The sequence below is a fragment of the Miniopterus schreibersii genome (genome assembly GCF_964146895.1).
Source record: "Miniopterus schreibersii genome assembly, chromosome: 1".
NCBI lineage: Eukaryota > Metazoa > Chordata > Mammalia > Chiroptera > Miniopteridae > Miniopterus > Miniopterus schreibersii.
Genome location: NC_138101.1, coordinates 183,988,574 through 184,014,834, shown reverse-complemented (window position 1 = coordinate 184,014,834; position 26,261 = coordinate 183,988,574). Strand labels below are relative to the sequence as shown.

Genomic DNA, 26,261 nt, shown 5'->3' with positions numbered 1-26,261 from the left:
CACTCAGCCTCATTAACAGATAGGACAGTGGGGGACTTTTACTACCTTCCTTGCCTACTACTGGGCAAGAGCGTTCACTACCAGATTCTGGGGAGTGTTCTCATACCCTCTAACCCATCCTGTGGGGGTCCTTGTCCTTTCCCTTACAGAAAGCTGTGTGTTGTCAGCATCCTATGCTTGTTACCAAAAGCTGTCAGGATCTGGGATTTTATGCTACCCTACTTGCCAGCTAACAAGTTAGTCTGTCACTGTCTCATGGATGCTGGCAGAAGAAGACCAAGACCTGGGTCAGAGACAAAGGACTTATTTCTCATGGCACAGAAAGCAGGATGAGCATCAGCACATTGGCATCGGTTCCCCTTGCCCCCAATCCCATGTGATGTCATGGGTCTGGGTGAATGCCTGCATGTGCACTGGGCTGCATCAGCTGAGGAATTTTGAGCTTGGAGACTCTGCTGTGTTATAATAAGCAGGAAACAGACTGCTGTCTGTTACAGAGGGAGATGCTAATTCTTCCCTCAAGGTTGCTTGCTTAAACATAACCCTGAGAAATGGCCCGAGTAAAGAGTGGTCAGGACCTTGCATTCTTGGCATACCCTGCAAGGTCTGTGGGAGCAAGAGAGAGCCCAAGAGGACTGTCTCTCCCAACACAATGCAGTAAAAGCTAAGAGGAAATGTGAATACTACAATAGCAGGTCCTCGATTAATGTTGATTAACATAATTTTGTTCAGTGTAGTTTTGTTAGAACATCCAGATGTTCTAACTTAAATTTTATTTATATCAATTATTCTATGGTAAAATTGTTTTGTTATATGTCATTTTGCTTAAAATCACAGAACCTATGGATGATGTTAAGTATGGACTTACTGTACTGGTTTTATTTGGGAAGTTTTTGAAATGAACATTTCATACCCTTTTGTCAGTGTGCTTCCAAACAGACTTCAGAGCTAACCCCAGATGTTGGTTCAGTTTAAATAGTGCCCAGAATGTGTGGGACTTTATAGTCTATAGAGTTCTTTCACATGTGTCATCTGAATTGAGTGCTGATACCTCCCTGCGAGGGGGACCTAGCAGGTACTGTTATTGTCTTCATTGCGTAGATGAGAAGGGATATGGAGATGGTGAGTGATTTTGCAGGTCATGCTGTTAGGAAGTGCTGGCAGTGGCACTGGATCTCTTTCTGCAGATCTGTGTTGTAATACTGCTTGGAAGTTATTTCTCCCTTTGACATCACCATTTCTGGGAAAAGCATGTTTTGCCCATTATGTTGTAGATCAGTAGTAAATAGTTATGGGAGCTGACCTGGAGATTGGATAGTCACTGAAAAGCAACCATTCTTCTGAGATGCAGAGAGAGACCGACAAACAGCAATGGGCAGGCTCTGCTGGATAACTGGGCTGCCACTGCAAAGCCCTCGTATAGGGTGTAAACAGTTTTATGGGGTTGTATAGAAGAATAAGACTTTGCATTGTGTTTAAAAGATAATGTGTTAGAATCACTTATTTACTTGCAAAATTATTTGTGCAGTGAGACTAGATTTTAGTTAGGCTCTGAACTTAGTAAGAAAGCCCTCAACTTTTATATAATAGTTCATTATAATAAGGCCAGTGAGTTCATAGTCAGCAGGTTAATTATCACAGGATTATGAACAAAACCAGACTTCTGTGACAACCATGGTTTTCTTTGATCTCTGACAAGGAGCCCATGATGTAGTTTGTGATAATAGTGATGTAGTCTCTAGGTGCAAATGTAGTCTCAGAGTTAGAAGTTAGCAGCCTTGGAAGAAAACGCTTACTACAAACCTTTCAACAGTATAGGAAAACTCTTTGCCTTTTAAAAATAAATAGAAACTCAAGATACAGTATAGATTTAACTTAAGTTTATGATAACTGGTTGATAAATATTTTCTAACTTTTCTCTAAGAGTTTTCTCTGACTCTTATCTAAATGAAGATTAATGACGAGCTTGATGCCTTCCTTCCTCAAATTACTTATGACAAATGCTATTTTAAAATTAATTAAAAATTTTCATTAATTGCTTGAAATTCATAGTCTTTGGTTTTAACTGTAATTTTAACCATGCTTTATTAAGGCTATTTGGGTTATATGATAATTATAAAATTGTCACTTCTCTTTGTTTTTCTTTTAGTTGGGATGAGACTCACTTTGGAAAAATGGGAAGTTATTATATCAACCGTACCTTTTTCTTTGATGTGCACCCACCTCTGGGAAAGGTGAGCAGTGTGGTGAACAAGAGCCAAGGCTTGGTTTTGGATGTAATTCTTGGCCTTTTAGAAAGAATTCCCTGACATTCCAATCCAGTTGCTTTCATGGGAAATCTTTGGTGTTTTTTGGAGTCCTCTGGGCTCAGAAATGAAGAGAGCGTGCATCAACTGATCGATGGATAAGCAAACTGTGGTATATCTATACAATGGAATATTATTCAGCTGTAAAAATGGAATGAAGAATTGATATATGCTACAACATGGATGAATCTTGCAAACATCATGCTAAGTGAAAGAAGCCAGACACAAAAGGCCACATATTGTATGAGTCCATTGATATGAAATGTCCAGAATTGGCCAATCCATAGAGACAGAAAGAAGATTAGTAGTTGCCAGGGTCAGGGGGAAGGGAGGACCCCACAAGCAGTGTTGCTGGGAGGGGCTCTCCCTCCACACAGTCTAACCAGGACACATGGGTCAGGCTGGGGCAGCCTGGGGCTGTTACAGATGCTCGGTATTTGCTGACAGATAGTTTTTATGTTTTAGCTGCTTCTCATTGCTTGTGTGAAAGGAATTTAACACTGTTGATGGCCAAAGAAAGATAGAAAGAGGCTGATCCTCTTGAATGTTTTGAAGGATTCACATCTCAGTTTATTGTTGATTTGCTCTGGTTTGGGATGTGCTGAGGTTGCCTCCCTTTGGAATACTGGAAAAAGGAGAAGCCAGTCTCTGACCTTTTGGCATATTTCCACTGGGATTTTCTCTTGCCCTCTGGGGAAATGCAGCTGTCTTTCCTCTTTTCCATTTTCTTCCTGGTGTGTAAAAATTTGGCCACTGTTCTCCCTCCTCACTCTGTCCAGGAGCCTCATCTTCCTTTCAGTGGGCCAGTCTCCTAGGAATCAGCCTTGCCCATGGCCTCCCCCGTAAGCTGTCAGGTTTGATTTCACAGCAAATGAAAGCCCGTCACTGGCCCTGCCCTTCAGCTTGTGGGAGTTTTTTCTTCCGAAGTGTCCAGTCTTCATTGTTCCCAAGAACTTGGCCTTGACACAAGAGAGGATTTGTTTCAAGCAATGAGCTGTATAGACAAAAGATTCTTTGCTTTGCAACAGCTGCAGGAGAAAATGTCACAATGTCAACTCCTTCTATGAACAGTTGTCAAGGGAAGTCAAAGTGTGGGTGCAGCTGGAGGGAAGTTCAGGGGATGGAGGGATCTCCTCTCAAAGGTCTCTCATTTTTTTGTTTGTTTTCTTTCTCTCAGATGCTGATAGGTCTTGCTGGCTACCTGAGTGGATATGATGGGACCTTTATGTTCCAGAAGCCTGGGGACAAATACGAGCATCACAACTACATGGGGATGAGAGGAGTAAGGTTTCCTGACTTGATATAGCCTCACTGAACCCTGGGGCCGCACTCAGTCACAGATGTTACAGTTGGAAGCCCCAAAGTGGTGGCAGGTGTAGGTACACGGACTTTGGGGAGTGGAGAGGTTGACTGGACCCATACTCTGTTGTAGAAAGTCAGGTGTAGAGACTCAGAACTGGTGTGCGTAAGAAGGGAAGGAGAGGTCACAGGTAATATGGAGATTACGTAGATAGGAGGAAGCCCATCTGGTCACCTGTTACCCTAACCATGTGAGGCATCTGACTGCAGGTTGGAGAGCAGCCTAGGACCCAGACAGCTGGGAGTTTCCTGTAGTTCCAACACTGGCCTCAGCACATTGGCAAACTACATGTTCTTCCTCTCTCAGACCACAATTGCTGGAGTATTGCTTATCTCTCAGGGCCTTTTCTTAAGATTTCAGCATCCCCACACTCCTGTCACCAGGTTCCTATTTCTTTCCTGTGAAGGTTTAGGCACACACGGGTGTTCCAGTCTCTGAAGGGAGGCCATGTGTTTGCCCGCTCCCTTGGTGCCCTGAGTCCCAGCACCAGCCTTGATGGAGCATGGCAGGGCCGGAATACCCAACTCTGGGGACCCCATACCTGTAGCTGGATGAAACCTGAAGAAACTGATCTTCAACATGGAGCTCTAAAAGCAGGTTGCATTTACAAACCCCTTTCCTTGAGGAGCTCAAATACTTTAGATAAATGCAAAGTACTTATTTGGCTAATCGTTGGATAATTCGCATGGTCATGTTATACCATATTAAACAAGGAGTGTTCCATACCCCCAAGTTCATATTCTAAGTGATCTTGTGTCTTCTTAGTGACTTTTGAACACTACATGGCATGCATAATTGGATAGGGGCCTGACGCACTGTGAACTTGCTGGGGGAATTGAGAAGGCCAAATATAACAGCCTGTTCCCTTTTACACTAGGGCACATTGCTTTCTGTTGACAAAAAGTAACAACCCAAATGTGAGAATTTCCATTCCCCTAGGCTTGTCTATTTACTTTTGATGGACGGGGTAGGGAGATACAGAGAAGGCTTGTGGTTAAAAACAAAAAAACAACCCTCAGGTATTAAAGCGTGAAGCAATCTTTTTTCCAAAATTAAAATACAACCTGTAGATTAAAGGGTGATTCCTGGTATGATTGAAGAAAAGGGCCAAGGGAGAAATAACAGAAATAACATTAGAGTTTCTACAATATTAAAACACCTTCAGAGAGGTCTTTCTTAACTTGTACCCACAGTTTTGTAATAGAAGCTAATGTTTATTGAGCACTTCCTGTGTGTTAATAAACTTTAAGTCATTGAATCTTTAGAGTAAACCCTTCGAGGCAGGAACTCTTATTCTTCATGTTACACAGGTGGGGAGGCTGAGATACAGAGAGAGATGTAGCTTTCTCAGGGTCGCAGCTCGCAGTGGTGGGGCAGTCCAACCCCAGCCTCTCCCACTTGGAACCAGTGTGCCGTCCTGCCTGCACCTTTCTGGCTGAACTTTGCTGTCTGCGCACAAGTCTGTGCTCTGAGAACATAAACGTTGTTTGGCTTGATGCTTCATGGTCACACCGCCCTTTTCTCGTTTACACATATTCCAGGTGATTTTAGGTCACCATGTCATGCCCTCCTTAAGGTCCTGTATCTTAAAGCTGAGCTTGTACCCAGTCAAGTAGATCTCCGGGGCTTGGCTTAGCTGTTTTTTTGACAGCTTCTCTTTTCCTCCCATAGTTCTGTGCGTTCCTCGGTTCCTTGCTGATCCCCTTTGCCTACCTCACTGTACTGGAGCTGTCCAAGTCCCTCCCGGCAGCACTGCTCAGTGCTGCCCTCCTCATCTTTGGTAAGTTGTCTTATACCACGTTTCTTGGGAACCTGACTGCTGCACTATGAATGTAGCTAGAAATCAACATGTTCAAAGATCTGTCTATGGGTCAAGTTCTTAAGTAACTTTAGGACTGAGTAAATATATCACTGATCTTATTTTATTCACTAGTAACATATATGTATATTTGTATGTAGCAAGTCTTTACATTATTGGAAGGGAGAGTTGGCATAGGTGATCCCTAGTTGCCCACATTTGAGTTTAGATTAGATAAGATAAATTTGTGTGTGTGCGTGTTTGTGTGTGTGTGTGAGAGAGAGAAACAGGCTTACAATTTGAATTTTGCTTCTCTTAGGTTACTATCAAGATTAGTTTGTACTCCTTAAACTAACTTTAGCTGAATGTAAGGGCAGATGTCTCAGAAGTAGCTCAGTAGCAGGGGATAGCAAAATGGGAACTTACATTTTCTGTGGATAATCCCCATGTAGATAAATGAGAGCTGATTCATAGAAATTGATCCTGTTGCTAGCCTTGCTCTTCTGAAAGTGAATTCATGACCTTATAGAGCTTAACATTTAAAGAAACCCAGACCACTTTAGGTGGGTATTTTATGGGTGATTCTGACCTTGTTTTCTTAGATATGTTGCAAGATTATAGGGCCTCTTTGTAGAGGATTGGTGGCTTTTTCCTTGTGTCTTTAATTTCCCTTTCAGTTATTCATTCAGTCATTTATTCATTTTTTCATTCAACTATTTTTAAAGCATCTCCTCTGTGCTAGGCCACTTTTCTTGGCTTCAGAGGATGAGACACTCTATCTTGGAGCTTACTCACTAGCGGGGCAGACAGTAAATACCGAAGTCTATAATGAAACATCATCCTAAGCAATAAGTGCAATGCAGAGAATAGAGTAGGGTAAAGAGTAGAGTCATGGGGAGTTTTAGGTAGGGTGGTCAGTGAAGAGCTCCCTGAGGAGGTGGCCTTGAGCAGAGACATGAGGGAAGCAAAAGATTAAGCCATGCAGAGATGTGAGGGAAGAGTGTTCAGGCAGAGGGAACAGCATGTGTGAGTGTCCTGGTAGATTCAAGGAACAGCCAGAAGGCCAGTGGGGCCAGAGTGGAGTAAGGCAGGGGGTTGGGAGAGGAAGTTGGATAGGCAGGGAGACCGGGCGGACTTCGGCAGTGTCATGAGGGGTTGGTTAGTCTGAGCGAGAAGGAAAGACATTGGAGAGTTTAAGCGGGAGCATGATGTGATGGAGTTTGTTTCAAAAAATGGCTTTGGCACCTGGATGTAAAATGTACTTCATGTAAAACGGTAAGTCCCTGTGCTAGGTGTAGTCGTTTGTGGCTGCATAAGCAAGGAGGCAGAACTCCCTTTTTGATCGTGGAGGTGAGCAAGAGCCCTCGTCTCAGCACTGCCCTATCAAATGAATGGCATGATCCCTCCTTGGGTCAAGGATCATGCCATGATCCCTCCTTGGAAGCGGTGGGAGATACTGTTTATTTTATTTTAATCCTCACCCAAGGATATTTTTCCATTGCCTTTCAGAGAGAGTGGGAGGGAGGGAGGGAGGACGGGAGTGAAACATCAGTGTGAGAGAGACTCATCAACTGGTTGACTCCTGCACGTGCCCCAACTTGTTGGGGGGGGGGGGTTGCTGCAGCTGAGGTACGTGCCCTTGATCAGAATTGAACCCGGGACCCTTCAGTCTGCAGGCCGACGCTCTAACCACTGAGCAAACTAGGGTGTGAGATACTGTTTTATGTCATTGGGCTTTGGTGTACCCCAAAGCTGTGGCTTTCCACCCCCTCCGATGACTCAGGGCCCATCTAGGCTTGACTGCATAAATGCTTATGTGCAGTTAAGTGCAAGGGGGCTGTTCCTTGTTGCTGGAGTGCTGGCTCTTGGGCCCTCCCTGATCCCACCGTGTGGTCACCGAGCTCGTGTTCTTCAGACACAGGATGCCTCGCTCTGTCCCAGTACATTCTCCTGGACCCTGTCCTGATGTTCTTCATCATGGCCGCCATGCTGAGCATGGCCAAGCATGGCTCCTGTGCTGGCAGGTCAGAAACACCGTTGGGTGGGGGGGGGGGTGCGCGGGGAGGTCAGTGGCTGTGGCAGCTCCAGAATTCCTAAGATGGCCAGGGACAGGGTGGGTGCCTAGGGGGCTTGCGTGAAGCTGAGTTTAAGGCAAGCCAACTGTTTTAAAACTTAGGTTGCCCATTTTAGATCATAAAAGTAGATTTGAAAAAGTTTTCTATAGATACTTTTATTTTTGCTTTGCATAAGAGTAAGAAAATGTCAATTGCATTTTTCAAGAATGTTATCATCTTTACGGGGGGGTGGACCTAGATAGGGGTTTGTGGATATTACGAGGGGTCCTAATGCCTTCCCACCATCTTATGGGCCACCCTTTGGTGTAGGTGCTCGTTCGGAAGTCCCAGGACAACTCTATCCTTCACATTCTCTATCCTAGAGGGGCGGGAACCAGAATAGATACTGCTTGGGAACTGCTTGTCTCCCTGCCCTCAGTGATTGTTACACCCAGCCCTGACCTAATGGTGGGTGTAGTGTATATAAAGGTTGGCTTGGGTGGTCGATAGCAGTCAAGAGGATCCCTGCTAAGTTCTAAAGCTGTTCTGGAGGGTCTGGTCTTCCCCCAGGGTAGTCTTTTCCAGATCATTCTTCTACCTCTGAGAGAGTAGAGTAGGTCATTCATTTTATTCAAACCAAAAGAGCTGGCTCTGCCAAGGCTTTTCCAGAAGTCAACTTTGTTTCACCATGGCAACGCTCATTAAATTATGTTATGCTAATAAAGCCTGACCCAGTAGTCACCAGCTCTCTCTGGCTTTCGGTTACCTTCTGTTTCTGCCATATTTACTTCTACCTGCCATTTCTTGAATGCATACTGTGTGCCAGGTACTGTGCTAGGAGCTGGAGGTACAGCAATACCTAGGTCTGGGCTGTTAAGAAGCTTTCGCTGTGGCAGGGGAGGCAGCCAGGTAAAGAGAAAATTGCAGCACAGTTTCCTAGGGCTATAAGTCCAGCAAACCTTGGGACTGACCTCTGGTTGGAACTGTGCTGCAGCGCTTGCTAGCTATATTAACCAGCCTCTCTGTGCTTTCATTTCCTCATGTGGAGGAAGGGATAACAAGGCTCCAGCTCGTGGGGCTAGCGAAGGTTAAAGAGTTAGTATGTGCGGAGTACTTGGAACCATGCCTGACACACAGTAAGCACTCAGTAAATGCTGGCTTTGACAAGGTCCAGAGGTGACACAGGAGAGGGCTTACTGAGTCCAGCGGCTTCTCTGGTTTCTCTTTGACTGCCACATGGTTGGTTATCACTGGAGAATGAGCCTCTTGCTCACTTTAAGGTCTGTACTTAGCCAGGAAAGCTGTGATCCCTCTCCACAGAAAAAGAGCCACCTCACTCTCACACTGCTCCCTGCAGTTTCAGGGTTTCACGGCCGTACTGTCCTTGAAGTCACATAGTCTCCTGAGGTTAGGAGCCCTCACATGGAGGGCAATGCACAGCCCCTCAGTCAGAGAACCTGTGCCCTTTCCCACTGCTGCGCTTGTTTTGAGTTTGGTTCCAGCTGCCAAACGGAAGTCTGTGTCTTGTTGGTTTTCAGGCCCTTCTCTGCCCCCTGGTGGTTCTGGCTCAGCCTGACTGGCGTTAATCTGGCTGGTGCTTTGGGGGTCAAGTTCGTTGGCCTGTTCATCGTCCTGCATGTGGGGTGGAACACCGTATCAGACCTTTGGCACCTGTTTGGAGACCTCAGTCTTTCATTGGTGAGAACCCAAGTGCTTGTAGAAGTCTTTGCTCCCCGGTGTTGTTCAGCAGAGCCAGCAGCCTTTCTGCCTCTGCTGCAGGCGGGGAGTGGCTGTGTTATGGACCAAGGTGCTGGATCATCTGCCCTCTGTATGCAGCAGGACAGCGGGGAATGGGAGACTAGAGAGGTGTAAAGGGAGAAGATAGACTCACATTCTTGGAATTCTCTTTTGGCATTTGTCTCTGCAATGTTTTTTTAAATGTTCTGCAAACTACCCAGCTAGGGGATTCTGTCCAGTCGGGCTCATGCCAGATATATGTCAGGCACTGACTGCAGGGAACCTTAGGTGAAATGGTCAGGGGGACTTTCTGAACTCACAGCTTTCTTTTCCTGACCGAGGGTTTCTAGATTTGGAAGCCAATAAGGGCCTTTAGGATTTATTACAATATTATTTATTAAGGGCTGATTCTGTGCAAAATGTCTTACCTTCATTATCTCATTTTCTTTTCATAACAATCCTATGCAGTAGGTTGTTATTACCCACTCTTTACAAATGAGGAAATTGAGACCTAGAGAGGTAATAACGTTCCCCAGGTCATACAGGTAGTCAGAGGCAGATCTTAGGGTTCAAACTGAGGGGAGGCAGACTCCAGGCCTGAACTATTTTACTATAATGCTGCTCCATTACCTCTGAACCAAGGTTCATTTATTCATTCAGAAAATACAGAGAAGCTGTCCACTAAGTGTGAGACAATATGCAGAGAATAAAACAAAGATCCCTGCCCTCTAGAGACAACGGAGAGAGAAGTAAGTGAACAGGCTATTACAGTTCAGCCAACAAGTGAGAGCACAGAGTAGGGCATAAACCCAGTCTCGGGTGATGCAGGAGGGCTTCTGGGAAGACGCGGAGGCCTGAAGTTAAAGTAAGGAGCAGTCATCCATGTGGTGGATGGGAAGTACAGGAAGCGAGTACAGGAAGCGTGGGGAGCGTGCAAGGGGTCGGTGTGACGGGATGTAGGGGGACTGATGAGCGACGATGCTGAAGATGCATCAGTGCTTTGTTGGTGGTGGAGCGACAGTCTGGGGCCCAGGGTGAGGGCCTGCACAGGCAGCAGAAGGCTGGCTCCGGCTCCATCCCGACATTGTTCAGTGGTGGGGTGTTCCTACGCAAGGGCTTAGGGTCGCCACACAGTCTGTCTTTACGGCTGTTAGGTTTTCAGTTTTTTTGTGACTGTCACATACATAAAAACATGTAACGCACTTACAAGGAATAAGGAATAACCAAGCCGCACACGCCCCACACCGCTGTGTTCGCAGGTGACCGTGGGGAAGCACCTGGCTGCGCGCATCCTGTGCCTCATAGTGCTGCCGCTGGCTCTCTACGTGGCCATTTACGCTGTTCACTTCGCGGTGCTGAATCAAAGGTAGCAGAGCCTTTCCCTCCTCGCTCTGCTCCTCCCCCTGCCTCTAAGCCCATGGATGGGCCCTGTGATTTCCTGGGCCTGTGGTTGGGACGAGAGGAGGGGGACCCAGGGTATTTTCCTGTGTGTTGTCTCCTATGTTCTATCTTTGGGTGTCCAAAGTGCTCAGAAAGGCCAACACTCTTAGTAAAGAATTTCCTAACAGCCCCTTATCCCTAAACAGAGTCCCTTGTGCTTAACAGGCGTGGGCCACCATAAGGTGTGCAGTGGGGTGAGAATAATAACAACACCAGCAGCAGCTCCCACTTAGAGTAGCTACTGCGTATCAGGAACTACGTTCAGCTTTTGTACCCATTATCTCATTTAATCACAATCAGTTTTGAGTTCTGTGAATCCCCGATTTATAAACGAGGAGCTGAGGTTAAGCGGGGTTAGGTATCTTTCAAAGGCCACCTAGCTAGTAAGGGGCTGAGTCAGGGTTCGGACCCCTGTTCCTCCCCCTCCGCCCATGTCTGTCTCATGACACCTCACTGCCACTCATCGTCCTCCTTCTAAACTGGCTGAGCAGAGTTCTTTCCAGGGCTCCTGGGAAGTTATGATTTCACTCCATTAACTTGGCTCTCTGTGCCTCCTCTCCCGCAGCGGTCCTGGTGATGGCTTCTTCAGTTCTGCTTTCCAGGCCCGGCTCTTGGGAAACACCCTTCACAACGCTTCCATCCCTGAGTGTGAGTGTCTCCTGGCCCTTTCAAAGGGCAGACGGGTTTTCTGGGGGTTGAATTAGAAAAGACGGGCATGATAGCTTGAGTTATTTTAGCCTGTAGATGACAAGGTGGGAGAAAGATCCAGTTATTTCTAGTACGAGTACTCGAGAGGGAGTTGGACACAGGAAGTGCAGAGGTAGACGTCCTAAGCAGCAAACTCTTTGACACTAAAGAGAAACTTATCCATTGTGGCCGTGAAAACATCCAAGCCAGCTCTGTTGGAAGGCCAACCAGAGAGACTCTGATGAAAGAACAAGGACCTTCGGGCCACTGGCAAGTTTCCACCGCGGTGTGCTGTGACTCACATGCATTGACCTAGTCACAGGTGGTGACTGAGCGAGTGCTGGCCACATCGGAGGTTGTAGGCGGATGCCCTCCGGAGTGTAGAGTCTGGTGTAGAGGATCTCTGCATGATAGGACTGTATGTGTCAAGTACATAAAGAGGGAACACAGAGCTATAGGGATCGAAGGGTGCGAGAGATCACTTCTGCTGGGGATTGAAGGAGATTGGAGGTACGTAGAGTGAGTGGCCTTGGAGTCAGGCCCTGTAAGGATGGGTCGATTTCAACAGGCGGAGAAGGAAGAGAAGGTATATTGGGCAGAAGGGACAGTATGATCAGGGCCAAGGACAGGGCACAGATTATATGCAGAAAAATATTGGAAGATAGGTTGAAAAGATTGGGCCAGATTATGAGGGTTTGAAGCACCTGGATGAGGTGTTTGACTTCATTAAACAGGCATTGGAGACCCAGTGGAGGTGTTTGGGCAGGGAAGAGGCCAGGAAGGCTGTGCCGTAGGGAGATGACACTGGTGGCAAAGTATGGATGGCAAGGGAGAAGATGGGATTGGAGGCCAGAGATGCCTCTGGGAAGCTGCTGCAGGCATTGAGCTGGGCATGGCAGTAGCAGCCACAGAGGTAAGGCAAACGAGCGTAGACAAGGAGATTGGGCATGGAAAGGGAGGAACAAGATATCACTACGGACTTGAGCCCAGATGGCTGTTTCCTGGAGGCAGGGACTCTGTCTTTTAGTCCCTCCGGTGCCTTGCACAGTGCCTAGAACACAGTGGGCCCTCCAACAACTTGGAAAGTGAGAAATAGGAAAGCAGGTAAAGAAGTTGGTTTGGAAAGGCGGATACTGAGTTCTCCATCAGAGAGGTTGACTTTGAGATGCTTGGGGACATCGTGCACTGGGGCCAGCGGGCTTGGGGCTGAAGCTTTCAAAGGTGGCATCAGCCAGGTACGGGGTGATTGATGCTGTGGCAGTGGCTGTGGCCACGAGGGGACAGTGAGATGAGGAAGATGAGACTGAGGTCAGGCCACGAGGAAGGCAGGGGGGACCCAGGGAAGGAGGCCGTGGGGAGCTGTTCATGAGGGAGTCATGGGGCTGAGAAGGAGGAACAGACAGCATTTCAGAAAGCAAAGGTGGTCAGCAGTGGCAGGGCTGCGTGTGTGGCCTGCACTGAGAACCTAGAAAACGGACCTGCGGGTTAGCATTTCGTATGCGTCATTTATAAAGCCTAGCTCAGCTCTGATCTCTTCCATCAAGCTATCCTCTTAGTCCTTGGATGAGAATTCCTCCTGCCCTGCTCTGGGCTCCCACACGTCTCACACTGTCACACTTTGCTGGAGCACTTGCCCGTTGTCTTGTGCTCGTCAGTGCATGAAGCCATCTCCCCCAAGACTGGACTCTCCGTGGCTGCAGCCAGGCCTGCCCCACCTTCGGATCCAAGTGGAATTGGTACAGTCTGTTCACCAAGTGAATGGACAGAGGAAGACAGGAGTGGGCCATCTCTGGTGGAGTGAGACCTGTTTCATTGGAGTGGGGAATGTCAGGGATTGAGAAAAGAGGGGCAGTAAAAAGGAAGTGAAGCTGCTCAGTAACCCAGGGCCTGCATGAGGAGGGGATGCTCTGTGGTTTACTCTGTTTTTTGCTTTTGTATTTTTTAAAATTCAGAGTAAAAAAAATCCCAAATACCATTAAACAGTTACTTCATATGGTACTAGATTCAGAAGCACAAAAGTCGGACGAGTCTATTATATCTTGGGGAGCATTCAGGATAACGACATAAAATGCTTCTTCCTTTATTGCATTGAATGTATGTCAGACCTTGACTGAAGGACAAGTGAGTCTGATCTTTTGCTATTACAAACAGTGCTTTAGTAACATTGTTACTACCCAGCTTCTTCTGAAGTCCTTAGGAGGAAGGGGAGGAGAGGGCACCCCTTAGGGAACTCCCTTTGACCCTATAGGAGTGAGAAGGCAGCTGTGCACCCTGCCTTAGGTGGTCCTGGGCCTAGTGGTGTGTGTAAGAGTTTCAGTGAGCCCTGTGGCTTGGGAGGCCCCTCCCAGTCAGGGGCAGCTTCTAGCACTGCTGCTCACCGCCTCCACTGCCTGCCTTCCTCCCAGACCTGGCCTTCGGCTCTGTGATCACAGTGAAGAACCTGCGGATGGCCATTGGCTACCTCCACTCCCACAGACACCTCTACCCCGAGGGCATTGGTGCCCGTCAGCAGCAGGTCAGTGAGCGTCTAGTGTGCTTGTGTTGTAGCAGCGCCAAACTGTCTGCAGGCCTGAACCCGCCACTCCCTTCCTGCCTCCCATCCTTTGCCTGTGCCGTTTCCCCTGCTTTTCTGGAACATTCTTCCTCCTCCTGAACCCTCTTTCTCTTTCCTCTGGCTAACTCCAGCTTCTTTAGGCTTCGGTTTAGGTGTTCCCCTCTGACCACCATGACCCATCTTTACCTAGTACTGGATTAGGTGCTGGGGCCGGGGATTGGACCTACAACGTGGTACATGCCCTTGACCAGGAATTGAGCCCGCAACCCTTTCATGTGTGGGTCAATGCTCTAACTACTGAACCACACCTGCAGGGCTTACTTACTGTTTAAAACACACTAAATCCTCTTTGTGTACCAGAGACTGTGTTACAGAAGGTATCATGGTTCTTCCTTCTTGTGGGAAAAGTCCTCTAAGTGCAGAAGGAAGGAGAGAATCTCACTTGCCACTGCTACCTCTGAGTCCTGTTGGGAAACTTGGCTCCTCGGGTTGGTGGCTGGGGTTTCTGAAAGGCTTAAGCAATGTTGGTTTGTTACTGATTGTCCTGTGGCTGGTTGTGCTGATAATGATGGCATTCTTCCTCTCCCCTTCTCCCCCCTCCCCCAATCTCACCCAGGTTACCACCTATCTGCACAAGGACTACAACAACCTGTGGATTATCAAGAAACAGAATGCAGACTCAGGTAATGTGGTGGGGAACTGATGATCCTGGTGTTATTACTTACTCTGAGCCCTCCTCAACATTTCTCATGCCCTCAAATAAGGGTATAGGGCGGGCTTTCCCAAGCATTCTTTGATAACATCTTTACTCTCTCAGCCTTTCAACAATTATTTATTGAGCACCTACTGTGTTTGAAGTGCTCTTGTCGGCCTAGGGGATTAGCAGTGAGCAAGACAGATAAGATCTGTCCTTAGAGCTGTCATTTTGAAGCTAGAGATTAGGGCCAAGGCTCAGACTTGTTCCAGAGGATTACCTGGACATGCCACCGGGGCTGGTGAATAGTCCCAACTGGGGCACATGGTAGCTGCTCTCATTTCTAATCTGGAACAAGCATTGCAGACCCTGGCATATGGTGCAGCTCAGGTTGTCTTGATATGAGGAGTGTTGCTGCCTACTGGTCATCCATGGACTGGGCCAGTCAGTTGGAGATCTGAGGGCCTGCCAGCCCTGTGGCTGGCCTGTCTAGGCTGGCAGCTGGTACCTCACTCAGAGCCTGCTGATCTGCCTTTGGCTGGCCAGGCAAAGCTGCTCTGAGGCACACCTGCTGGGCTCATAGGGCTTTCTGACATGGGCTGTGCCTGGATCTCTTTTTGGTCAGATAGCTACCTGTAGGCTGTGCCTTCTGCTGCAGTTGTGAGAGAACAGAGGGCGTCTCTCACCGCCTGAGCCCCTGCAGATTGTCCTATGCTGCAGGCGTTCTCTGTGGCTCCCCAGTAAAAAACACCTTGCTCAGCCTGCCTTGAGTCAGCTGCTCCTGAACCTTTGTGGGGAGGTGGCATATGCTCAGCTAAATTCACTTTCTTAGTTCCCTTCCCCACCCCCTCTTCTTGCCGTGGTTTTTGGATTAGAATGTGGCATACACATTCACTGTCTTTGCATCCTACTCCTCAGTAATATAACTATGATACTCTTGGGCAGGGTCTATGTCTTGGTTCAACAGGCCACACTTAAGTGCTCTATCACAGTGAGGTGTTAGGAGGGAGACCAGCTTTACTTCAAAAGCCATATAGGCACAGGCTGGATCTTTGCACATCCCTGGTCTTTTATTCCAGTAGGTTAAAGTAGCTGCATCTCAACCAAGCAGCTAAGGATTTGTGTGAAGGCAGACAGCTACAAGCTCTGCAGGAAGCAGGACCTGTATGGACTGAGGTCTTTGAGTTCTCGATGGCTGTAAATGTTGCCCCCCTAAAATTTATATGAAATAAAACTTCCCTCCCCATTGACTTTTTTGATTTGTCATTTTGCTGATTAATCTTTTAAATTTAAAGAGACCTTAAAAGCCCAGCCGGTGTGGCTCAGTGGTTGAGCATCGACCTATGATCCAGGAGATCACGGTTCATTTCCCGGTCAGGACACATGCCCAGGTTGCAGACTCGATCCCCAGTGGGGGGCATGCAGGAGGCAGCCGATCAATGACTCTCTCATCATTGATGTTTCTATCTCTCTCCGTTTCCCTTCCTGTCTCTGAAATCAATAAGGATATATTTTAAATAAATAAATAAATAGACTTTAAAAGCCCACATAGATGATGTCCACTTCTATGTGGGCATCTCTATGGTTGAGTTCCCTGATTCTCTTGAGAGCCAGTGATTTTTGCTGGTAAATTTGTCTTTCTGACCTTGAGTGGTAGTGTCTCACTGTTTGGGACAGAAACGTGCGAGGATTCTTCTGTGTTGCTGTGATTACTGCTGATTCCTTTTCCATTGTCATCACCTTTCTAGATCCTGATCAGTTTTGACTTCTAGATGATACAGTTAACTCCTGAGCAACATGGGACTTAGGGGCGCTGGCCTCCCGCACAGTCAGAAATCTATGTATAACATTTGACTTCCCAAAAATGTAACTACTAATAGCCTACTATTGACTAGAAGCTCACCAATAACATAAACAGTTGGTTAACACATATGTTCTATGTTATATACTGTATTCTTAGAGTAAAGTAAGCTAGAGAAAAGAAAATGTTATTAAGAAAATCATAAGAGAAAATACATTTACAGTATTTATTGAAAAAAATCCATGTAGCCCGGCCAGGCGTGGCTCAGCGGTTGAGGGTCGACCTAGGGTCCAGGAGATCGGGGTTCGATTCCCGGTCAGGGCACACGCCCGGGTTGCAGGCTCGATCTCCAGTCGGGGACGTGCAGGATGCAGCCGATCAATGACTCTCTAATCATTAATGTTTCTATCTCTCTCTCCCCCTCTCCTTTCCTCTCTCTGAAATCAATAAAGATCTATTTAAAAAAAAAAATCCATGTATAAGTGGACCTGCACAGTTTAAACCTGTATTGTTCAGGGGTCAACTATAGTCCCATTTTGTCATCATTTCATCATTTTCTTCACTTAGCAAGTATATTGCCAGGGACAAGATAATCACTGGCAAAATTTTCAGGGTTTAACATTTGATTTTGAGGAGAGCTGGGGAAATGGTAATTTCCATGGAATTAATTTCTGGAAGACTATATTTTTACTACTAAAAGAAAAATCTTAGTACTACTTGGCTTCCCAGCTTAAAAATCTTCCAGTGGGGGCTTCAGTGCTAGATAAGTCTGGCCCCGCTGTTCACACACTCACCTATCCCCACTCTTCTTCTTGCTCGCCCACCTTAAGCACAGGAAACCATCAAATGAGTTTTGTTCTTCCATACCTCTATGCCTTTCCCCTACCATTTGCCAGGCAAAATTCTTCCTCTCCGTTAAGAGTCTTTTCAAACATTATCTTTGGGACACCCTTCTCTAGTCCTCTGAAGCAGCGGGGGCCTTTCTCTCTGGTCTCACAGCACCCTGATAGCACCTCTAGCACATGGCACATACTGTAACTCTACCAGGAGGCCCTCAATCAATCTGGCCTAATGAGTGAATGGTTCCAGGTACCAATGCTTGTTTCTTCTCGGCAGATCCCCTAGACCCTTCATTCCCAGTGGAGTTCGTAAGACATGGAGACATCATTCGACTAGAACATAAAGAGTAAGTAAGCTTGCTATTTGGGATAAATGAGTGTATGGGCACCAAAGGTAGGGAGTTCTTTTAAAGCCGGAAATAAAGAGAAGTCAGGTTGGACGAGGCTTTAGTGAATGGAACAAGGCTGCTGTGGGAGGAGGGTTGACTGTTTTAGGAAGGTTGATGAAATAAGCAGACCAGCCTTTGCCTGCCTCTTTTGGCTTTGGGGAGCTTTGAAGTTTGAACGTATCTTTGAGTTGCCCTTTTCTTAGAGAACAAAAGAAAAAATTTCAGTTGCCCAGAACTGCTTCCTAAGTGGCTACCTTTAGAAAGATGTAAGAGCCTGGTTCCAAGAATATGGCAGGCTAGTTTATTTAACCAGTGTTCTCATTGAAAATGACTAATACGAAAGCTGGAATATAAATATAAAACTGGCAATGGGAGTAGAAAGAGCAGATGGGAGGGGGGGGTTTACTATCTCAGGCATATGTAGATCTCATATTTTAATTTTCTTCTCCCCATACTGCAGGCTAAGGGCTTCAAAGCCACCAAGTGTGTTGTCACTACCCCCACCCCCACCCTCCACCTGAAGTTCGCTCCTTTCTTGGCACACAGTCCAGTACTCCTACCATTTGTCCCTCCTGGTTTGGACAATTCTCCAATTCTCTAGATATTTCTTGAGAGTAAATAGGCACGAAGTTTCTGATATGTTGAATTTCATAGATTTTTTTTTTTTTATCCTAACAGGTGACTCATAAGTGTCCTTGGTTAAAGAAGAAACAGTACACTTCTCTTTTCTTCAAGATAATGGCACTTCTCTCTTTAACTTCTAGGACTTCTCGGAACTTGCACAGTCACTATCATGAGGCCCCCCTGACCCGGAAGCACTACCAGGTCACTGGCTATGGCATAGTAAGTGAGCAACTGGAGTGTGCCCAGCCTGGCTCGGGGCCATATGGTGGAACACATCCTCCCTAGAATTCTGGCATTTTCCTAAGGATTGGAGGCTGCTGCACAGGGACTCTGAGCATTTGGAGACTTTTTCGCTAGGCTTGCTATGGGAAAAGCAGCCTATGAAATCTATTGGTCTCCATATTTCTCCTCCCATAATAACCACGCCATTTTTATGTTCTGACACTTAATAAATGTCAAATATGAATATTATTTGGGTCCCTTTTAAAATCACATTGGACAAAGAAGCCACAGATCCACAGTGTGACCCCAGATGATTATGTATGTTTATCCTTTGCCGGGTCCCAAATTTCTATCTTCCTTGTTTTTAAGGATGACTTCCCTGGTCTGTAGAGGGGTGTTAACCACATTGCTTTTGGGTGTTTACTACCTTGGGGTGATGCAATTCACAGAGGAAGCTCAATGAGTACTTACTTATGGCTTGGGCAGTAATTTGAAAACAAAAACAGCCAGTGAGTGACTAGATTTATGACTGTCGTTTATGTTTCCCTCCAGGGGCTTTGGTGCGTCAGTAAAAATTCCGGGTTTATAAACAGTTTTCCAGCCCTCTCTGTTTGCTTATCCCAGTGTGTGCTAGAGCCAAGACTCTGAACTTCACCCTTTTCTTGTGGGCATCTCCTGAGGAGAATTAGACATGACTGTCTTAATTTCCAAAGTAAAATGTCCAGGCCAGACCTTTCTGGCTTAGATGAGTGAGTGTCCAGATGGCCAAAGTCATGGATGCAAATGGCCCAAATCGATTTCTGTTGGCTCAGGGTGATGTCTTGAGTTTGGTTTAAGGGCAGAACCATCTATTTAGAATTTAAACTCTTGTCCTATGAAGTGAAGGATTGGGCATCAGGTTCCAGGAGTTATACTACCTTTCTCGTTTAGAATAGTGAATGCTGGAGCAGTGTCCGTCACTTGGAATATTTCTGGGGCCCTCTTGTTCCCTTTCCTACCTCTATCATTGTGGTCAATTTAGTCTTCGACCTTTGTAACATGGTGGCATCTGAAATGTCATCTCTAAAGTCATCTTACTTTCTTTGTATTTTTTTCCTTGACTTACGCGGCAGAATGGAACAGGGGACTCAAATGATTTCTGGCGGATTGAGGTTATAAACAGAAAATTTGGAAACCGGATCAAAGTGCTGAGAAGTCAAATTCGCTTAATTCATCTGGTCACAGGCTGTGTCCTGGGTTCCTCGGGAAAGGTTCTGCCCAAGTGGTGAGTTTTGGGGGTTTTGATGTAATAATCCAGGCTCATGCTTTTCTTTGTACTCTGCAAATATTCCAGAAGCTTCCGTCTCCCAGTTGTCAGTGTTAACCTATGGTTGCTTATTTTTAGTGGTAGATGAAGGGAGAAAAGGCATCAGGTGCGTTATAGAGCACCAAGTTCCTCTAGTGTTTTATGTGCTCTGATAATTGAGTGTACATGTACAAACGTTTATACTTTCTGAATCTATATGTCTCTCTAAAATGGGAATACTATATGCTAAAATATTCCTAGGATAGTTCAAGTTTGAAAAAAGCATGGCCACTGTGTTGAAAAGAGAGCGCTCTGTGGATTTAAGGGCATTCGACCACGCTACTCTGGTGAGTTGCAGGTCTTCTGAGAGACACCTGTGACTGCTTTTCACAGGGGCTGGGAGCAGTTGGAAGTTACTTGCACTCCATACCTAAAGGAAACCCTCAACTCCATCTGGAACGTGGAGGACCATATCAATCCCAAATGTGAGTGAGGTCACCTCCTGGGCTGGCTCTGAAGAGAAACATTGATAAGTAACTCTTATCTTAGAAAAGTAAACCTTTATAGACTCTGCTGCCGCTTTATCTTATTGTCTCCACTTTGTCCCTTTAAAACCTAATCTCTTCAGATGAGTTGTCTCAATAGGTAGCTCCTTTTCCTTCCCATCCACTTAAACATCCTCTCCTTGAAATGACCAGTGACCTCACTTGAGGCCGGAGCTAGTTGCCTTTCGCTGGATCGCACTCATTTCCCTTGCCTTTCTCTGGATCGCACTCATTTCCCTTGCCTTTCGCTGGATTGCACCCTTTTCCTTGGCACATGTAGTGCAGGTCCATCTATCTCGCCTCCTTCTGGGCTCTTCTGTCTCCTGCACCATGGGCACCTCCCTACCCTCAAGGCTTAAAGTAGGCTGGTGCTTTCCCTCTATGCCTCTGTATAGAGCTCCTCCCCTTCCACATCCAGGCAACACGTTTACAGAAAGTGACAGTCACAGTCCTTGATCTGGGCCCCATATATTTTCTCCCAGGTTCCAATTTGACATTTCCACCTAGTGTCATCTTCAAATCAGTGAGTCTTTGGATTCATTGCCTGTTCTCTTAGACTACCCTCTTCTTAGTTCTGCTTGATTTCTCCTCTCCCTGCTTCCCATTTTATTCTTTTTACCACCTTCGTATTTCTCAGATGAGTGCTTCATACAAGCTGAATGAGCAGTCAAGAATTGGGCCAAGCTTTCTTCCATCTACTCAACACTTTCGCCTACTTGGTTGTCAGCTTGTCAGGAAAGCTGCACTCAGACTCTGGCAGCCGTGTGGATACCGTAGACAGCTGTGAGAACGTGTGACAATGGTTTTCTACTTTGTCATTTCTTTTTCTAGTGCCGAACATCAGCCTGGACGTGCTGCGGCCCAGTTTTCCTGAGATCTTGCTGGAGTCCCACATGGTGATGATACGGGTATGATGGCCCCCTCCCACTTGGTGGCTTCTCTGAGAGCTCTGAGCCATCCACAGATTCGAATCACAGATCAGTAGGCATGGTATAGACCCGCTGCCCCCTTGTGGTGGACTTTGAAAGTGTCTTCACTTACTGCTTGAGTTGGTCTTCAAAGGCATTTCTGTTTATCACAGAATGATGATGGTGATGAAGATGATGATAATAGTGATGATACCAGTGAAAACTTATGTAACTTTTATGTGCCAGGTGCTACTCTAAGCACTATACATGTATTAACTCATTTAATACTTATTACAGTCCTATGGAGATTATTGTTCCTGGGTTACAGAGGAGGGATTTGAGGCACAGAGAGATTATGACCTTGCCTAGAGTCACACAGCTAAATGTAAGAGGTAGATCCAGGCTTCAAAGCCAGGCTGGCAGGCTCTCAGAGCCAGTGCTAGTTATACTACCGTCCTCTGCCTCAAAGTGATTCTCCAGTCTGTTCAAGTGGCAGAGCCCCTGAAAGCCAGCATGTTCTTGGTTGAAGATCACGAGACATTGGTAGCTCTTTCCCTCATATGAAGTTATGATCAATTAGCATGAATAGCTAATTCAAGTGTGTGGTTTACTGCAGCGTAAAATCCCAGCCATGAACCACTCATATTCACTGACGAACTGTTTGGGGGCATGGCTGATTCTTTTTAAGGTTTTCTAAGGTTCATTGTGCTCTGTATCATTAGTAGCTGACAGCACTTGTAGCACCAAAGGTTTAAAAACAATTGAGAGAGGAAATCCTTAAATTGAGAAATTCTCTCCACTAGCTTAAATTTCCCTGTGGTTGGAGGAACCCTGCTGCAGTGTTGATGTTTAGGGGGAAACCCTTTGCTCTGGTTTAGGGAGAACCGGTATTCTGTCGGAACAATGTTTAAGAATCACTGTGTCTCAACCCCAGGGTTGCAGAGAGGTATAGCAGCTGTTATTTCCCCCTGGTGAGCCACTGTCAAGTGGACTTTCTGGAAGTGATTATGGAAGCAGTATCAGTAAATACAGTTGACTTAAGTCACCAGATTAAATTTAAAAATTTAAATTTTGTCATTTCGGCACATTGGCAGGTGATGAGTTGACAGCAAGCAATCTCTGGGTCACTTCTTCTCTGACTCGATGCTTGTAGTTGTCACTGTGGCCTGATGACACAGCTCTTTTGAATATGTGCCTGTCAGTCAAGGAATCATTCTGGGTCTGGGTAGAATTTTCAGACTAAGTCTAAATAGTCTAATTTCTTCTTTCATTATCTAAGAGGTAGAGTCCAAGAAGAAAAGGGACATAGGGGACCTTTCCTACTCATCTTATGTAGAGTCAGGACAGGGAGAGAGAGACCAAAATAGTCCAGACCACAGAAAGTGCAGGGGAGAGGGATTTTCCACCAGCCTAGTAGAAGACCGGGCCTTGGTGGGGAAGGCCACCTTCCTGGTGAGGCTACTGGAACAAGCCTGCTCTAGGTTTTAAGCATAGAGAACAGTGTACAAATGCATATGCCTATAATGGTTACAGATTTATTTTTTCCTTCCTTCCACTTGGTTTAGTAAAGGAGCCGGATTTCTCAGAGTTTAATGTAGTGAATAGGAGGCCGTTGGCTTATTATAGCTCTGGCTGGAATCCCCGCGTTTGGGACTGGACTGGACTGGACTGAAGAAATTGATTCCCTTAGCAGATGCCCTGGGGTCCAGAGTGATTTGTTCTTCATTCTGAGGCCCTTCACATGGCCATAGTGGTTCAGGGGCTGTGTGGCTGGGCCCTTTGACCCTGGAAGAGCAACCCAACTATCATGTGGAGGCCTGCAAATGATTCCCAACCCCTCAAGTAGGTGGATTAGCAAGGCACTGGGTGCTGGCTCACTGAACCAAACTTTCTGGATCTTTCTTGGGCTAGACCAGTGGTTCTCAAGAGAGGGTGATTTTGCCTCCCAGGGGATATTTGGCAATGCTGAGGGGTACGGCTGCTTTTGGCATCTAGTGGGCAGAGGCCAGGGATGCTAAACATCCTACACTGCACAAGACAACCCCACACCAAAGACTTCTCCAGCCCTAAATGGCAGAAGTGCCGAGGTGGACAAAGCCTGACCTAACCCAGAGCACCCAACTCCTCCTCTGGGAAACGCCTTCTCAGTGGGTCCTGATGATGAGGCTGATGCAGTCCTGGTGGGTAGCATGCAGGATCCTGACCCTTTTCCTCCTGTTTTAGCAAAGGCCATGTTTTGCCATGTAGACACAGGTGTAGGAGATTTTTGCTACTGATTAAAGGTGCTAAGTCTGGGTCCCTCGGGCTAAGTGCATTCTCAGCCAGAGTCGTATCACTTCCAGTGGGTAAAATAGGTTCTTGGAAGGCAAAACCCCCTGAACTTTTTCATGTATAAAGCACGGGTATTCATATAGTATATAAACAGATTTACATTTTAGCTATGGTATCACAATGTCATGGTGAAGGCATTTAGGGAAAAAATGCCTAAAAAATATGGGAGCGGCAGTAATTTAAAAAGTTGAGAACACTGGTCTGAAGTAAAAATTTCGAAGTCCAGGAACTCCTCAGCGTTCCTGGGTTTGTTTGAAATGGGCCTTTCAAGTCAGCCCTGATTGTATATGCCCCTCCTCACCCTCTTGACACCTGCCCTTGGCCTGCAAGATGGGTCCATGTTTTGTGCCCCTAGGAAACAGATTCCTTGTTCCTCTCTCTGTCAAGCAGAAAGGGTCTGATTGGACTGTCTCAGGTGGGAGTTGGAGGCTTGCCTGTTGCAAGAAGTAAGGCAGTTGTCATAGGCAGGTGGGCAGTGACCGAGAGCAAGCACCTGGTTCTTCCTGCAAGGGAGAGAGAGGAGAGAGGGTTTCCTCTGACCCTCAGTCAATACCAGAGAACCTGGGCCGCACACCTCTGTCAGCCTACTTCATCTGCCTTGACCAGCTTTTCTTTGCCATTTTCCTGCAGGGGAACAGTGGCCTCAAACCCAAGGACAATGAATTCACGTCCAAACCCTGGCACTGGCCTATCAACTACCAGGTAGGGCCTGAGGCCAGAGCTCCTCCCAGGAAATGGAGCCAAGAAAGAGACCATGGAGACTTGGTAGAGGTGGGGTGTGCCAGGGTGACAGGGCAAGGCCTCACTGCCTGGCATGGGGTGGCTGGAGATGGGGCTCTGTGTTCTGCCCTGACTCTGACCCAGCCTTCCCAGAGAGCTCACATCTGAGCCTCCTGCCCAGGCTCCCTGTCTGTGAAAGGTGACCAGTCCCCTCCCCCTGGAATGCGTGTAGCAGGGATGAGCCGCGCCCCAGACAAGCAGCGTGTCCTCTGCTCTGCAGGGCCTGCGCTTCTCCGGAGTCAATGACACGGACTTCCGTGTGTATCTGCTCGGCAACCCGGTGAGTGCCTGCACATGCTCAGTTTGGACCCTCAGGCCAGCCCATGAGAGCTGCAACTTTCTTCTCACCCTCCTGTTCTCATCTCCATGCAGGTGGTTTGGTGGCTGAACCTGTTGAGCATTGCCCTCTACCTCCTCTCAGGGAGCATCATTGCTGTCGCTGTGCAGAGAGGGGCACATCTGCCTGCGAAGGTTGCAGGTCAGGTCCTCTGGCCTCTCCCTCCCCGACCTGGCAGCTGTCAGGGTGCCTGCAGTGGCGGGGAGGCCTGCCTGTTGGTGGGCCACTCCTTCCCTTCTCCTTTGCTTTTTACAGTGTGTGGACACCAAATGCCTGGTGCTGTGTTAAACACTACACCCTCCCAGCAGTTCTTGGGTTGGGGGCTATCACCCCATTCTGTGGGCTTGGAAACTAAGGCACAGAGGTTAAGAAACATGTCCCAGGACATGCTGGTAACTGATAGAACTGAGGTTTAGACCCCAGCAGCCTGATTTCAGAGTCTTCACTTGTAACCTCTGTGCTCTGACAGAGCTCCCCATCTTTTCTCTTTTGCCCCCTCCTTGTTCCATGGCCCTGTCCTCTAGTGGGGAGAGAGGAGCCCCCAGGGCACAGTCTGTGGGTTCCCATCCTAGTATTATTCCAATAGCTTTAGCTGCCAGGCCACGGACCACAGCATCTGAGATAGTCACACGGGCTGCTTTGGCCTCTGCAGCTCCCTATCTGAACAGCCGGAATCCCAGACTCCCTTCTAGTGCAGCTCCACCCTCCCTGACCTCACCTCTGCCCTGTCTGCTGCTGCAAAGATTTGTGTGGCAGCAGAGATGTGGGGAATGGAGGTGAGGGGAAGCTGTCTGTGGGGTGTGCAGGATTTTGGTTTCTTTAGAAGCTGTGCCGCCTCCTACTGGTGTTTGGTGCCCCTGCCGTAGGTGCTGAGGCCTCACTGGGCTGGGTGGGTAGTGAGCAGGGCTCTTGAGAGTCAGCTGCTCATCTCTCCGCCAGCTGCTGGAGTGTTGTTTGGCTTGGTCCAGGTGAGGTAAGGAAGGCCAAGTTGGGTGACGTGGCACATAGCAAGGAAGGGGCAGAGCTGGACTGGAGCCCGGGATCTGTGCCCCTCCCTGCCTGCTGACTGGGGCTGTGCTCCTTGGGCCCAGGGCTGTCCCAGGTGCTGCTGCGAGGAGGTGGGCAGCTGCTGCTTGGCTGGGCGCTCCACTACTTCCCGTTCTTCCTGATGGGCCGGGTCCTCTACTTCCACCACTACTTCCCAGCCATGCTCTTCTCCAGCATGCTGACAGGTCAGCACTGCCCACCTGGCTGGGTGATGAGGGTGGGATCGGGCAGAGGAGGAGGCCACCGTGGAGCAGCAGTGCTGAGAGGGCATCTCTGTGACCCCGAGCCATCCTCCAACAGGCTGTGCAGAGTTCTGTTCTTTCCACTAGGCGTTCTGTGGGACACTCTCCTTAGGCTCTGTGCCTGCAGCCTGGCTCCCTCTTCTCTGGCCAGTGTCGTCCATGTCGGGGGAGTCCTGAGCCTGCTCCTGGGAATTGCCTACAGGTGAGCATCCCCTGCACCTTGCACTGCTGCTCCCCGGCCCCACCCTGATGCCTCAGCCCTGGATGCATTTTAGAATCGC

The 26,261-nt window shown here is 47.4% G+C and overlaps 1 protein-coding gene across 2 annotated transcripts in view; it reads left to right on the top strand.

Annotated features, from left to right (window-relative positions):
- The window catches only part of POMT2 (protein O-mannosyltransferase 2), a 33,824-nt gene that overhangs the window by 4,247 nt on the left and 3,316 nt on the right, over nucleotides 1–26,261 (top strand). The window contains exons 2-20 of one of the 2 annotated variants that reach the window (XM_081151070.1): nucleotides 2,150–2,234; nucleotides 3,484–3,588; nucleotides 5,338–5,446; nucleotides 7,380–7,488; nucleotides 9,057–9,216; nucleotides 10,515–10,621; nucleotides 11,261–11,343; nucleotides 13,788–13,897; nucleotides 14,553–14,619; nucleotides 17,548–17,617; nucleotides 18,424–18,502; nucleotides 19,618–19,769; nucleotides 20,184–20,275; nucleotides 21,167–21,243; nucleotides 24,205–24,276; nucleotides 24,575–24,634; nucleotides 24,727–24,832; nucleotides 25,783–25,923; nucleotides 26,068–26,182. In XM_081151070.1, the coding sequence (XP_081007196.1) occupies nucleotides 2,150–2,234; nucleotides 3,484–3,588; nucleotides 5,338–5,446; nucleotides 7,380–7,488; nucleotides 9,057–9,216; nucleotides 10,515–10,621; nucleotides 11,261–11,343; nucleotides 13,788–13,897; nucleotides 14,553–14,619; nucleotides 17,548–17,617; nucleotides 18,424–18,502; nucleotides 19,618–19,769; nucleotides 20,184–20,275; nucleotides 21,167–21,243; nucleotides 24,205–24,276; nucleotides 24,575–24,634; nucleotides 24,727–24,832; nucleotides 25,783–25,923; nucleotides 26,068–26,182 (1,899 nt within the window). Of the gene's footprint in view, nucleotides 1–2,149; nucleotides 2,235–3,483; nucleotides 3,589–5,126; nucleotides 5,208–5,337; nucleotides 5,447–7,379; nucleotides 7,489–9,056; nucleotides 9,217–10,514; nucleotides 10,622–11,260; nucleotides 11,344–13,787; nucleotides 13,898–14,552; nucleotides 14,620–17,547; nucleotides 17,618–18,423; nucleotides 18,503–19,617; nucleotides 19,770–20,183; nucleotides 20,276–21,166; nucleotides 21,244–24,204; nucleotides 24,277–24,574; nucleotides 24,635–24,726; nucleotides 24,833–25,782; nucleotides 25,924–26,067; nucleotides 26,183–26,261 lie in introns of those variants that run through there. The other variant, XM_081151071.1, reaches the window with a different exon arrangement.